The sequence below is a fragment of the Galeopterus variegatus genome, unplaced genomic scaffold (assembly GCF_000696425.1).
Source record: "Galeopterus variegatus unplaced genomic scaffold, G_variegatus-3.0.2 Scaffold1866, whole genome shotgun sequence".
Taxonomy (NCBI): domain Eukaryota; kingdom Metazoa; phylum Chordata; class Mammalia; order Dermoptera; family Cynocephalidae; genus Galeopterus; species Galeopterus variegatus.
Window position 1 is genome coordinate 285,055 of NW_007727977.1, and position 15,910 is coordinate 300,964.

At 33.3% G+C, this 15,910-nt stretch overlaps 1 protein-coding gene across 1 annotated transcript in view; it reads right to left on the reverse strand.

The window, feature by feature from the left end:
• N4BP2L2 (NEDD4 binding protein 2-like 2) overlaps positions 1-15,910 on the reverse strand; it is a 75,795-nt gene that overhangs the window by 57,105 nt on the left and 2,780 nt on the right. The window contains exons 2-4 of the mRNA XM_008579366.1: positions 13,955-14,043; positions 13,478-13,554; positions 10,723-10,869 (exon numbers count right to left, since the gene is read on the reverse strand). Of these exons, the coding sequence (XP_008577588.1) occupies positions 10,723-10,869; positions 13,478-13,554; positions 13,955-14,043 (313 nt within the window). The remainder of the gene's footprint in view (positions 1-10,722; positions 10,870-13,477; positions 13,555-13,954; positions 14,044-15,910) is intronic.

Genomic DNA, 15,910 nt, shown 5'->3' on the forward strand with positions numbered 1-15,910 from the left:
TTGGGGCTACTTTAGATTGGAATAGTCAGGAAAGGCCTCCCTGTGGAGGTGACACTTCAGGTGAAACCTGAATGTTGAGAAAATGCTAGGCATAGGAAGAGTAGAAGAGAACAGCATTCCAGGGAAAGAAAATAGCTAGTGCTTAGAAAGGACAAGATTGGCATGTCTGAAGAACAACAAAAAGACCAGTATAGATGGGATGCAATAAAGGAAGACTGGAGCAAGATAGGGTCAGGGAAGAAGCCAAGGACCAGACTATGTAGAGTTTAAGTACAGAGTGACATAATTTGTGGTAGAGGGTTTTTTTTTTTTTATTTTTAATTTTTAATTGCAGACTACTGTAGTTGTTCTGTGGATATTATAGGGTGGTTAGGATAAAAGTGGGGAGACTACTATGTCCAAGTGAGGAATGATGAGATCACACAGGGAAAGATGAGTAAAAATAGAAGATTGTCTAGAACTGAAAATTAAGGAGCTACAAAAATCAAAAACCAAGAGGAGGAGAAGGCAGCAATAAGACTGAAAAGTGCTAAAGAGATATGAACAAAAACCATTATGTCAAAGAAGCCAAATAATACGAGAAGTGAACAATGCTCATCAATGCAAAGGAACATTCCACAGACCTCATCAATCAATTTATAGGATGATAGGGACAGAACCTAAAATGGAATCGGTTGAATATTATCAGTGAGAGATGAGGAAAAAGAGAGAATGGGTGTGGATAGTTCTTTAGAGAAGTTCGGCTATAAATGAATTTTGTAAAAGAAGAGGAACTTTTAGAGACGAAGCACTAGATTATGTTTAAATGTTGATGGGAGATACTCGGGAAAGAAGACAGAGGGTGCTATCCCCTTTACTGAAACAAGAGGGAAAGGATGGACACAAATGGAAGTGGAACTCAGATTGCCTGACTCTTAAAACAATATATTCTTTCCACTATAATCATGCTATGGACATTTTGAAAACTGTCCTACGTAGGGCAACAAAACAAACAAAATATTATTTTTCAAATAAATAAAGGATAATTATGCAAGGATATGCATCAGTACCAGCTATTCTTTTTGTTTTTGGTTTTGGTGGCTGGCTAGTATGGGGATCCGAATCTTGGTGTTACAAGGCTGTGCTCTAACCAACTGAGCTAACTAGCCAGCCCCCAGCACCAGCTCTTCTTTATTGTTGAATAAAGATAAATGAATTCAAACTAAAGAGATTCAAGAGCTTGTTTTTAAAAATAGTTCCACTTAGCATCACAGTTCTTTGGAAGAAGGGTTCTGAAAATTGATTATAAACTTTTTGTTGGACCACTTTAAGATTAGGATAAATACCTTGAGTATTTTTCTCATATCATCTGGGAATACTTATGTAAAGTAGCAAAGCAAAAAATTAGAAAATCATCTCAAAATGACCCTAAAAGAAATGGATATTCAAAAGCCTCAATGTCACTCTACTTACCTACGTTCTAGGATTTAAATTCTTGATCAAAAATCACAATCTAAAGACTGCTGGTAAAGTTAAAATCTGGAACAAAAGGCTCTACACCAAGTTAAATGGGTGAGCCTTCCTATCTGCTGGTTTGAACACCCTTTCCCTTAGCAAGTATCAAGCACGCCTAATTCATGCTCCAGCTCCATGTTTCCTATATTACCAACTGCTCTATAAAGTTGCTCTATTTTGATCAATAATAGTTCCTTAATATCCAAAGGTTGTTGATTGTTTTAGAAGAATATTGGGTCTAATATTCAAAACAAATATTTACTGACTTCTGTTAAAGGACAAAGCTCCAAAAACACAGTGCGTTTGTGGCACTTAAATTCTTTTTTTTTTTCCTTTTTGTCTTTTTTCGCGACCGGCAACGGATCGCAACCCTCCGTGTCGCACCTGCACCTCGCTCAGCCAGCGAGCGGGAACCGGTCTGCACGTGGGATCCGAACCCTCGGCGGGAGCGCAGCCACACTCCCAAGCGGCGCACTGCAGCAGTGCGCCACCGGGCCGGCCCCGTAGCACTTAAATTCTTAAGAAAATAAGATAATCTTTCTTAATACCGTAGCTTCTACTGATCTTTATTTTTTTCATTTCTTATTTTTTTTAAAAAGATGACCAGTAAGGGGATCTTAACCCTTGACTTGGTCTTATCAGCACCACACTCTCCCAAGTGAGCCATAGGGTAGCCCTCTACTGATCTTTAAATAGCAAAGGGAAAATGGAAAGGGAGAAATATCACTTTTGACTACTATCCCTCTAGTCTTAATAATTTCTTTCCTATCATTCCTTAAAATTTTAAAAATAGTTTTTCTCACTATTTTTAACTAATTCAAAATGTCTAGCCCAGGGCTCCTATCACATTTACTGTAAATACTTCAATTTGCTTATATTTTAAATAAAATGTTTTAACTGCATCTTTGCCCAGTGGTACATTGCATATTCCTATAATCTCAATACCATCATGTACTTTGCAGTTTCCTGATCTGAAAACTATCTTAATCTATTCATGACATGAATGCCACTTCTTCTTTCATGAAGTCTTTTCTATTCTAAACAAAAATTCCACCTCTGGTTTGACATTTAGAAAGAATAAAGAAAAAAACCACAAACTACTCTTAAGGAGTTAAAAAAGAAAAAAAAAAGAAAAGACCCAGTTCTACAAATTCTAAAGTTAATTTAAAAATGAAAAAATAAGGCAAGTGTGGTACTGATAACACCAAGGTCCAGTGTTTGATCTTGATGCCAGCTGCCAATAAATAAATAAATAACTGAGGTAAATACTCAACAGTAAAAATTCTTCATTCTGTACTTAAAGACTTTCCTTCTAGAATCAATTACTTAATTTAATACATTATTTATAAAGCAAACTTCAGTAACTGTCTCCTTTATTGTTCTTTAATTTTTGAAAATTCAGTTAAAAAATCATAAAAGAAAAAGGATTCTAATTATTACAAATGGGGGGGAACCCCTTTAATTCTTCAGAAATCCAGAAAATTGACATAATATTCATGACATCCACTACTAGTACACTTAAGTAATAAGCAGACATAAAATGAAAGTAAGACCACCTACAAATAGTGTTGACCTATTTCAGATATATTGCCTAAAAATTAATCAGGGGAAAAAAAAACTTACATAATTTAACAATCCATTTATTTACTACTGCACATTTCAAATGAAAATTAAAATCAGAGGCTATTAAAATAAATTTTAAATATTAAAGCACAACAGCATATGTAAACAATTGAAAAATGTTGCTGAAACATGATTATTATATCAATATATAATTTGTACAAAACATTTAAACATTAAATGGTATAAACTTCTCTTTCAATCTTGACTTAAAAATAGAATTGTAAATCTTACAGATTTTTCACTTGATTTCACTGATACATCAATATACTTTCTAGTCCTATAAATTAGTTACCATAAAGACGCACTCAACTGTTAGAATTTCTTTCTACCATAAAAAAAAAAAAAAAAAAAACTAAATTTGACTATGTGGTTTAAAGATAATATGGGATGTAGTAAAATATGCCTGAGCTAGATCTGAATCCCAGTTCCATCTTTCATTTAGAGAAATTATAAGTTGCTTATCCTAAATTTTCATTTCCTCTTTATAAAAACTAGTAGATTTGTTATGAAACTTTAAAAACTGTAGGAATCATTTATACTAGGGTCTAGCACTGTTAGGCATTAAATTAACAGCAGTTATTTAAATGAATACTATTAAAATAAGGCTTGCTAAAAAATTCCTATTGTTTGTTGCAGTAGCATTGCAGAATCTGAAGATCTATCTGTGAAAGTTTAAGTCAAAATAAGTATCAGCTTTCCTTCAAAATCTTTCAGTTCTTTAAGGGCAATCTCCAATCATGACATAATAGTGAATTCCATAATAGTGAATTTCCAACTACTACTAATCCACTAAAGTCTATCATCATGGTAATTATTATAAAAATTTTTCCCTCGAATCCATACATCCAAGTACTATGCCAGGTTTATGGAATTCCCAACCAGTGAGTAAACACAATGATATTATTTTGGTAAATCTTTCCAAACATTTTCATATTGAAATTCTACCTAACCCACAGGGTAAGGAAACTAATTGCAGAGCTGTGGTCTATAAGCTTAATCTCATTAAATAAAGTTCATATGGTACAATGAGTTCAATGGAACATAGGAAGGAAAAGAGATTATCTCCAGTTTTGCCAGTCACTTACCATCCCATCATCTTCATAAAACTGTTATGAGGTTACAGGAGGATAGCTGAGCAGAAAACAGACAGAAGAAAAAGAAGGAAAACATGTATATAGGAAAAGACTATTAAAGAAAAAGAGAGGCTGGCCAGTTAGCTCAGTTGGTTAGAGCATGGTGTTATACCTCGAGGGCAAGTGTTTAGACCCCCATATTGGCCAGACACCAAGAAAAAAAAAAAAAAAAGAAAACGAACATGATTTCTAAGACTATTAAAAAAGAGAAAAAAGAAGAATAAAGGAAGAGGAAGAACCCAAAATCCCTTCTCAAATAAACTTTGTTTCATTTTGTTATACTAAAAAAATTGAAGAGTTCAGAATTACAATTAAAGAGATGGAATAAAGTTGTACAATTATTATGATAATTACTTATTGTGAACTAACCCCAAGGGTAAAACTTTAATTTTAGGTCTCATCAGAAAACAGTTAAAACTGCAAAACAAGAATCCAAATAAAGTGTACTTCAATAGACTCAACTAAACTTGAACACAATTTTAACCATGAATAAACAGATTATTCTCTATTTGCTTAGTGGTACTAATAAAGTTCAGAGGCATTACTAAGAGGCAAACAACTCAATAACTCCTCTCAAAATCGCTCAATCTTTCCATTAATTTACAAAAAGTAGTTCAATTTTTTAAAAAAATGGAAATATATAAGAAATAAAACAAACAAAAATAAATAAATAAAAATAAAATAAAATAAAATAATGGAAATATTAACAACTGGACCAACACTTCCACATGAAGTCTTTAGTTACTCACCAAAACAGGTACAATGCTTGTTAATGTGACGATATCTAGTTCTAAGATTAGGCATCAGACTATGGCTGTGACCACACTACAAAAAGTAATCTATTTTATTCATACTTAAATTTAAGACAGTTTAAATAAACAGATTCTTTACTGGAATGTGTATTGCAATATGTAATTATTTAGATTCTCACACCTGGAATGTGACAGGGTTATCTTCAGGGAGAAAATTTGTTAGGAGAAAAGAGAAGAAAAAGATTATTTCTAATATAAAAGACTAAAACCAACTTCTATTAAATATATAAAGTCAGCTAAAACTTCCCAACACACACAGCCTTGGCTTCCAGAATTAAGAGAATAACTCTATTTACTGTTGAGGCTCTCTTTTCAAAAATCTGTTTGTGCTACTCCTTCCTCTTCTTCCTGTGCGTAATTTGACAACGACAATGTATTAAGAATTTCCATAGGAAATAAATTCAAATTTACTGCTTACACACATGTATATCCTACTGCAAAAATTATGCAATTCAGTGTACTCTAAGATATTGGGTGTAAATTGTAACCTTTTACAAGTTTTCTTTCTTTTTTGACAGTTAGCTGGTATGGGGATCCGAATTTTTGACCCTGATGATATCAGCACCATGCTCTAACCAAGTGAACTAATAAGCTAACTGGCCAGTCCTTTTAGCTTGTAAAAGGGAAAAATTCTCTCTTAGAAGTTTTCTGAATATAGTTGCACATAATTATAAACTTTTAAAAGTTCGATCTAAAATTAACAAACCATGCAAAAGTGAAATGTCTTAGGCGTAAAACATCTGACAATTCAAATCAACTAAACTGAATCAATCTACTGCTTTGCAAAGTAAAAAAGGAATAAAAAAGACAGAAGACAATCACAAATACCTCCTTTTTCAGGATCTATTTCAACAAATGCAATACTACTTCTTGCCATCCTAAGGATAGTTTAAGGAGAAAATCTAGTATACATACATGGAGGCCAACTTGTGGGTTTTTGTTGTTGTTTGGTTTTTTGTGGGGGCATCTGGCCAGTATGGGGATCTGAACCCTTGACAAGGGTTATACAAGGCTGCACTCTCACCAACTGAGCTAACAGGACAGTCCCGACCAATTGTTTTAATGACACTTTAATTTTAAAAATAAAATAAGGGCTGGCCCATGGCTCACTTGGGGGAGTGTGGTGCTGACAACACCAAGTCAAGGGTTAAGATTCCCTTACCGGTCATCTTTTTAAAAAAATAAATTAAAATAAATAATATAAAATAAAAACTGGTATGCCAATCTTATTTAATTTGTAGAGAGAGAAAACCATCACAAAACAGTATATTCATTAATCTCTTAACATAATCTCTCCTTCCCAGTAAATTTAATGGAAAAAATTTTTATTTGTAAATTGTAACCCCTAAAACTTAACTCTAAAAACCACTAACTCAATCTATTCCCTCTGATGCCATCAAATTATTTATCCTGAATGGTCACCATACCAAAACTGAGTTAATGCTTTGTTAGTATTCTAGACTAAGTTGTTACTCATGTGGGTTGTAGATGTCAAAAAAACCAAACAACAAAACAACTTCAACCCTTACTAGTTACTGCATTCATGTCAGAATACTACATTAAACTTCAGTAAAGACTGGTAAACGGATCTGGTCAAGGCACTAATACTTTAACAACTACATTTCTTCAATATTTTCCAAAGAAACCACCACCAATTTATATGATACTTAGAAAACCAGTCTCAGAAAATCAAATGCTTCTGCAGTAAAAAAATTTGAGTACAGTCAAAACAAACATTTCATATCCTTTGAAATCATAAACTCTTTCAAAACTTATCTATATATAAAACTGGAAAATTCCAACACCTATATTAATTAGATAATAAGCAAACTTCAAATACTTAAATCAACCCTATCACTCCAACAACAAAAAAGCTAACTTTTTTTTAGGAGGGTGAATACTGAAATTAAAGATTTCCTACTTAAAAGCAGTACCAAAAGTTCAACTTAATTATCACACAAGTATTTTTACTAACAGGAGTATGACACATAGAAAACAATAAATTTATCAAAAAGGAAAAGTAATTTTTACACTAAGCCTATTAGAAAACAACTAAATATAACTTAATCTGGACTGAACCAAACTAGAAGCTGTATTCATCTGTACCGTTTGTAATATATTCCATCTTAGTTAAATATGACTTATCCCCATGTTATTCTTTGTGATGGAGACCAAGTTAGAATAGGGTGTAGCAGTTATGGGCTACTCCATTGAGACTATATCTGAATAGAAGAAAAAATTGATAAAAAAATTATTAATTGGTAAATTTCATATTTTTATAGATTTTTAACACCAAACAATGATTTATAATAGTGATTCTAGTATCTTTCATTGAAAATTCATTTCTCCATTCTGTTATTGTTAAAAAAAAATTAGCCACAATGCTTGAGGGAACTAGTAGCTATTTTTCTACCTTAAAAGAGAAAAAAACTATAAGCCTTTCAGAATGTTTCCCTGCCTCAGTAAGCATTTATAATCTTAAAAATTTATAATGATTAGTGATCTATGAATGACTATTAAATTAACAATAATTTATTGTATGTTGTCAAATGGATAAAAGACAGCAGCTTAAATGTTCTCATCACAAAGAAACAATAAATTTTTGCTGATTAATTTGCTAATGACCCTGATTTGATCACTACACATTGTACACATGTATTGAAATAACTCTGCACCCTATAAATATGTACAATCAATATGTTTTGATTAAATTTTTTTTAAAAAGTAGTACTAGAGGCCGGCCCATGGCTCACTCAGTAGAGTGCGGTGCTGATAACACCAAGGCCACGGGTTCGGATCCTATATAGGGATGGCCAGTTTGCTCACTGGCTGAGCGTGGTGTTGACAACACCAAGCCAAGGGTTGAGATCCCCTTACCAGTCATCTTTTAAAAAAATAAAATAAAATAAAATAAAAAAATAAAAAGTAGTACTAGGAGATGAAGTTTGAGTCTATAATAAAATCTGGAAATTTATTTTAGACTTAATATCTAATATGAATATGTTTCCTCATAATCTGTTTCTCCCAAAGGCAATCTTCTACTTCCTCAAAATAAATTTGGATTAAGAGTTTGTTATTCAAAAAACTATAGATTTACAGTCCTATTACTCCTAAATGAAGGTTTTTTTTTTTTTTGTCTTTTTTCGTGACCGGTAAGGGGATCGCAACCCTTGGTGTGGCGTTGCCCGCACTGCGCTCAGCCAGTGAGCACACTGGCCATTCCTATATAGGATCCGAACCCACGGCGGGAGCGTTGCTGCGCTCCCAGCGCTGCACTCTCCCGAGTGCACCACGGGGCTGGCCCCTAAATGAAGTTTTATAAAAACAGGGAGGTCAAGGGTTCAGATCCCTGTACCGGCCACCTACCCCCCCCAAAAAAAGGGGGGACACACATTATATCTAACAGTTGTTTCATATGTACCAAAATTAAATCCTTTTGTACAATTTTTCCAAGTGTAAATTTTACATAATAAAATACTGGGAAATACAAGTTCAAATACCAACAAGTTATTACTCTGAAATTAAAGAATATATACAAAACGGGCCGGCCCGGTGGTGCACTGGATAAGTGCACCGCTTGGGAAGCGCGGCGGCGCTCCCGCCCGAGGGTTCGGATCCCACATACAGACCGGTTCCCGCTCACTGGCTGAGCAAGGCGCGGGGGCAACGCCGAGGGTTGCAATCCCATTGCCGGTCCCCGGTCCGGTACGGGGGCAACACTGAGGGTTGCGATCCGTTGTCAGACACGGAAAAAGACAAAAAAAAAAAAAAAAAAAAAAGAATATATAAAAAACATGGATGAAGGAGATGTGCATATGTATATATAAATGTGTATACATATACTCACAAAACATGAGTTAGCATATTCCTACTATGTCATATTTAGTTAAGATGAACAAATATAAACAAACACGCATGTGTTAAACAAGATAAAGCAAGGTAATACCCACTCAAATGTAAACAGCACTGAATAAAGCAAATAAATAAAAATCATAGTCTTATTTCACTAAAGGCCTTGTTGAGAGTATTGTGTCTAATTTTGAGCTTCACAACTTAAAATGTAATATAAAGATGTGGGAGAACATTTAATGTTGGAAAGAACAGCAATAGGTTTTAAGACAACACACGATGAAAGATTATGGAATTCAGAGTCTGCTGATTTAGGAAAAAGTTTATAAGCAATGAAATATTATGTAAAACATATAAAGAATCATAATGATTTTTTAAAATAGCACTGTAATCAGCTAGGGTTTTTTCCTTAAAAATAAAGTAAATCATAGCAAAGATCAAAGAAAGATTTTCTTTTTTGGCAGATGGCTGGTGCAGGGATCGAACCCTGGTTGGACCTGGTGTTACCAGCACCACACTCTAACCAACTGAGCTAACCAGCCAGCCTTAAAGAAATATTTTCTATAAAACACTGTGAATAAAGGTATTGGTAAGTGCTTCTTTCCTCATATTGCTAAGAGAAGTGCTTAATTATCTAGGATCATCTAAGTAAAGCTCTGCTTGAAGGCAGGCATGAATTATAAGACCTCTGAAATGAATTCCATCTCAGTTTTTAAATTTAACTTTATTTATTTTTTGGTGGCTGGCCAGTAAGGGATCTGAATCCTTGACCTCGTTGTTAACAGCACCATGCTCTAACCAACTAAGACAATCAGCCAGCCCAGTTTTTAAATTTTAAGTGAAGGAACACAATCTAATTAAGAAAACTATCCAGTGAGAAAAATACAGTTGGCTTTACAGAAAAATTAGAACTCTAATATAATATTCTATAGGACAAATTTTCTTATAACCAATGCTAAGCAACTGTCCAAAACACTTTTTATATTCATACTGCATTAAGTTGAATAGACAAGTGAAACACTCTCAGAATCACCTGAGAAGCTTTTTCTAACTACAGTATATAGTGACTTGCCTCTTTATCCCTTCCAGAATTGAGAAGTCTGAGGGGTTTGGAAGATAGCTTGAGACGGGTGATAAATATATATGTATTATGTAGTGAATATGTATATTATGGAGAAAATTCCCCGGGTGATTAATATACTTACTGCTGGTAATTAATATACCATATACTGGAAACTTGCTTGAAAAAAGTGATATGCTGAATTTATAGCTTAGAAATAATTTTGTCACATAGATGAATTAGCTGATATATAATTTCACCTGTATAATAAACAGAGAATTCAAGTTAAGTGCCCTATAACAAATTAGTATTTCTTGCATATTTAAGATAGTGAAGGAAAAATTCTAAAGTTTTATGAGAAGCTAAACTTAGGCATGACTATTAAAAAACTTCAATATTATCTACAAAATAGATAAAATTAGCTTAAAATTTAATTGTAGAAAAGTATCCTAGTTGCTATCCACTACACAGGTGTTTTCATAAAAACCAAAAGTATTACAACAAAAGATTATAAAAACATTTAAAATACAATTTTATGTAATTTTTATTTACACTTTAGGATTTAAACAACTTGCTGGGAACATCCTTTGTGAAGCAACAAGTCTTTTTTTATTTGAAACTATTTAAACTTCAAGAAAGGCTCACTAATTTTTTCTCAAGAGAATGCAACAAATGTGTCAGCTGAAAATAGCCAACTTAAAGATTATTTGTGACAAAGACTTGATTATGTGAGCCTAGAGAGCCTCCCCACCTCTGTCTCCCCTGTGGAGGAGGAGGTCTTTGTGTGCTTTTGTGTGGCGGTTCCACTGAATTCATTACAATAGAGATGGACATTTGATACTCATAACGATCCAACATCTGAGCAATCTTCTGTCGAGACACACCATGTTTATTCCTCCTACCAAAAAAGAAAAGGATTTTAAATCTTTTTTTAAGAATGTAAAGGCTTAAACTGTCTTAGAGTAACAGAATAGATTCTAAATTGCATTTTGCAAGTAAACATTAGAGGAAATATTTCATTTACCCACATTCTATACAAAAAAGATTTATATTAGCTGTCTCAAAGTTTTTAACAATACTTTAAAAGGTTTCAAGATATAAATCACAGCAAAATGTTAATTGATTATACCTTCCTTACATAAAACTACTTATTCACTGAACCTGCTGAGTATATTCTCCTGTTTTTAATAACAAAATTAAGAATTTGAGAATTATAGAAGGATTGAGTGGACTTCTAGGACTTACAAAAATCAATGTAAAACATTTAGCAACTTTTAGAAGTTATTTTAGGACGGTTCCTACTGTACATTTTAAATTTATTATCACTAAAACCAAATTATTAGAACCACTACAATTTGGACGTCTTTCAAAAACATAATATTGAATGAAAGAAACTAGACACAATGAATACTTACTGTATAATTCTACTTATATATTTAAAAGTTTGATAAAAGGCACAGTTAAACCATGGTTTAAGGCAAAAGATGTTATGGTAAAACTTTAAAGAAAAGGAAGTAATTATGATTACCAACTCAAAACAAAAACAGTAGTTACCTTTAGGGAATAAAAGGTAATTGTGACTTGGAAGAGAAATACACAGAGCTTCTTACATGCTGACAATGCTCTTGACATGAGTGATGGTTAAATTCACACGTGTCTTATAAAAACTTTGTTAAGCTATGTACTTACACTTTATGTACTTTTCTATATTTGAGTTTATATGACAACAAAAAGTGTTTTAAAAATTATTCTTGACACTCAAAGAGCTTTTGACAATTTATTTTACCCTCATAGTTTTCTGTAACTTGACTTGGACATGGTAAACAGACACAAACATATTTAATACCATACTTCTAGATGTACTAATGCTAATTCATTTTTCCCAGAAAAAAGCCACAAAAGAAAAAATTTACTTTTCAAATCTGATGTTTACATTCAAAACAAAAAAGAGAAAGCAAAAAAGGGAGAAGATGGAAGAAAAAAAAACATCTGAGGCTGAAAATTGGCAAGATATGACTAAATCCACAAAATGCCAAAACTGATTCAATCAATCCTCTTCAAAAATCAAACTATGCCAGATATCAGTTAAACTGGCTTTGTTCTGTAAGGTCAATTTATATTAAGAAATTAATAAATTTCAACAATCCCTCAATGTAAATGACATCATAACTGTATAATAATCCCATCATTCATCTATCCAACATAACTCAATATTCTTTAGTTTTTAAACTTCTGTCTCTTCCATAACAGGTGTGATATACACACATGGCTAGGCAGGTAAACAATACCAGATATTAATATTCACAAATCTATCGATTTATCTATCTATGAACACATGGCATGCAAGTCAGAAAGACAAAGAAAGTAACGAAAGAAACGAAAAGCAAAGGGGAAAGAAATAAATTAGTTGGACCCCATACACAGACCAACAACTTGAAGCTAGAAGAGGGCAAACTGAAGTGGGAGGAAAAGCCTGGATTAAAAAAAGGGGGATGACAGTTGCACGACTCTGTGAATATACTGAAAACCAGTGAAATGGACACTTTAAATAGGTGAATAATAAGGTATGTGAATTATATCTAATAAAGTTGTTATCAAAAAGTGGGGGGAGGGTGAAAGTGAAGAAAAAAAAAGAGAGTACTCATAGTCAGGAAAGGCAGTGACTGACATGAGGGGAAAAGGATAAAGGTAAACACAAATGGAAGAGTAGGGCTGAAAGTAATACAAGTCCACAATCTCTCACTACAAGTTCTGAAATCTAATAAGCTCTGAAAACTCAATTTTTCTGTTGACTCATGGCAGCAAAACCTAACCAGATTTGTACTCATTTGGCAGCACAACCTACACAGAACTGACATTAGATTATACAGAATCTTTCCTATTTACTTAGACTAACTAATCATGATTTGCTGCAAAAATATTAAGATGTTTGATTATAACATGCTGCCTCAAACTCTGATAAGGGTGTTGTGATTAGGTATATGCAGTATACTACCTTTCTAAAGTCCAAAAAAAATCTGAATTCCAAAATGCATTGATTCCAAGGAACCTGGCATGGGATTATGGACCTGTAGCAGTAAAGATGGAAAATGGGGAGCAAGATGAAAAGGCACAAGGTAAAAAGGTCATGGTATCTAAAATGGTAAGGAAACCAAGGTGGAAGGACAATACAGAAAAGTGGCCTAGCTAAAAACCAGAGGGAAAAGTTCTAATTTTACAAAGTTTCCTGTACTTATACTAGCATTCAATAAACTTTGAAATGAGGTAGGAATTCACATAAGAAAAAGTAACAAATACATTTAACAAGGAAAACTTAATAAAATTTAACAAGGCAAGACTCCTCAAATACCATTACGTCAATGTTCCTCTTAAAAGAAAGTAAGTTGTAGCAGTCCCTATTCACAAGTGGCAAAGATATGATAAGTAAAAGCAGAAAAGAAATTGACCATGTAAAGGAGAAAAGAAAGAAAAAAGATAAGGATTCAATGAAAATTTGAGTGCCTTACTTTTCTAATTCTTCGGGATCAAATTTCCACCAAGTTTCAGGTTCATGAAACTCTACTCTGTATCCTTTTCCTATGGCCTACACAAAGGAAAGGAAGAAAACAAAAACCCAGAGAATATTTCTTAAAGTAAAAAGAAAGCAGACAGATATAAACTTCATTCAGACAATACTTCTAAATTTACTCAATAAAGAAAAATGTCACTTTATAGCTAATATGATTTATAAAAGTTTTAAGACTACTTAACTGGACAAATTCCAATTACTATCCTCAGGTCCAGGCAAAACTAACAAGATGAGCATATACTCTAATAATAAGATGAGCACATTCCCAATTCTTTGAAAAACTAAGCAAACCAACAAACTTCTTTAGAAAAGAGAACAAATGTTTTAATAACAAAAATCAAAGTAATCAAAATTTCACAATATGAAAAAATTGACAAGAATATAAAATAAAACTTCTCTCATATCTTGTATTTACCATTTCCACATACGGTTTCATTTCCCAAGCTTGTGTATTAGTGTTGTCTATTATAACTGGAGATCTCCCCTGATCAAAAGCTTGTTTTGCTGAAATAAAAAATAAATTTAAAAACAAAAAGATTAAGTTAAAATACACAAATAAAATAAAACTTAAACATTAATTATGAAGAAATTTACTACATTTCTGAACTTAAAACCAAAACTGTGCTATTTATTAAATCCATGAAAATAAAAGGACTCCACTAGATTAAAAGGAAATTAAGAAACATAACCACATGCTAGGTGTATTCTCCAGAGTGGATGCTGGTCTGATAATCTAGCTATAAAAGACATCTTGGGGACATTTTGCTGAACTTGCCACTAATGAAGAGGAAATACAGGCAATAAAGGAACAAGTTACATCTGAATGTAGACTGAGTATGAGAACAGGTGAAAATTTATTGACATGAAAAGATAGAGATTATTAAATGAAAACAGCAAGTTACAAGACAATAGTGAAATATGATCTTATTTAGGTCAAAATATAGAGCAGGGAAGATTTACTAAGATATTAATAGTGGCCATCTGTACGTGGTGGGAATATTTTCATTTTATCTGTATTTTCTAATTTTCTACTAGTTATAAATAATACTTTTGAAGTAAGAAAGGCTTAAATAAAAAAAATTTTAAAGAGACTCATGAATTTATGATTACTTAGCAGTAAAATTTTATACACCAAGTAGCTAAATATTAATTTTGTGAATATTTCTTAGGACTATGATTCTCAAATTGGGAGCTGAAGCAGAATGGAACTCTTCTAAACTGTATCTCATTATCCTAATGCCAACTCTCCTACCAGGACGTGAGAATCCCTGTTATAGCAAGCCATTATTAATGGCAGGAAATACCCCTTAGGTGTACCAGCACCACACTCTCCCGAGTGAGCCACAAGCCAGCCCTTAGGTGTACCAAACAAGAGAAATATTTAAGAACTCCTGATAAAATATAAAAGGCTGAAGCAAAATACAAGAACATGGAAGTTTTCTTTGGACTTAGAATTCAAATCACTGAGTTCAACATAATGAAAACATTTATACTCATATCTAGGGCAGAAAGAATTCTAAAGATTAGTTAAGGAGGAACGACTATGGTAGAATACCTATATTGGACAAGATGTCTATAAATACCAAAAGAAATTTAGAATTTGGGTCATAAATAGGTGCCATCATCTATTAATGCTAGCTTGGTGGTAACACCAAGATGCTGTCATCTTAACTGCTCCATCACCAGTGATAAATAGTAATCAAATCTTCCATTAAAAAAAATCTTATTATGGGCCAGCTGGTTAGCTCAGCTGGTTAGAGCACGGTGCTGATAACAACAAAGTCCAGGGCTCAATCCCTATAACAGCCAGAGTCCCTCTACCCCCCCCCCCAAAAAAAATCTTATTAAAATAATTCTCCTAATGTAAGTTAGGCTTACACATCCAAGGAGTTGTGTTCTAGAAGAGGAGCTTATTAACCAAATAAACTCTGATCTGCAGGAATGAGGAGATTATCCTCTATAAATAATCATCTTTGAATACCACAGTCCAGTGCACTCCATGAGAACAGAGCTCCTAAATGTTTGAACTGTCTACTCTCATTACCAAAATAATGAGTAGCTTTCTTAACTACTGTACTCCAAGAAAGAGAATAACACTTTAGAGATGTTTTCAACTTATAAGTGTTCTAAAATTAATTTAAATTCTTCTAATAATAAACAAGAGGTAGACAGATCTTATCAGAATGGTGTCCTGGGGCCGGCCCAGTGGCGCACTGCTACAGTGCGCCGCTTGGGAGCGCGGCAACGCTCCCACCGAGGGTTCGGATCCCACATATAGACCGGCCGCTCACTGGCTGAGCGAGGTGCTGACAACACCAAGCCAAGGGTTGAGATCCCCTTACCGGTCATCTTTGTAAAAAAAAAAAAAAAA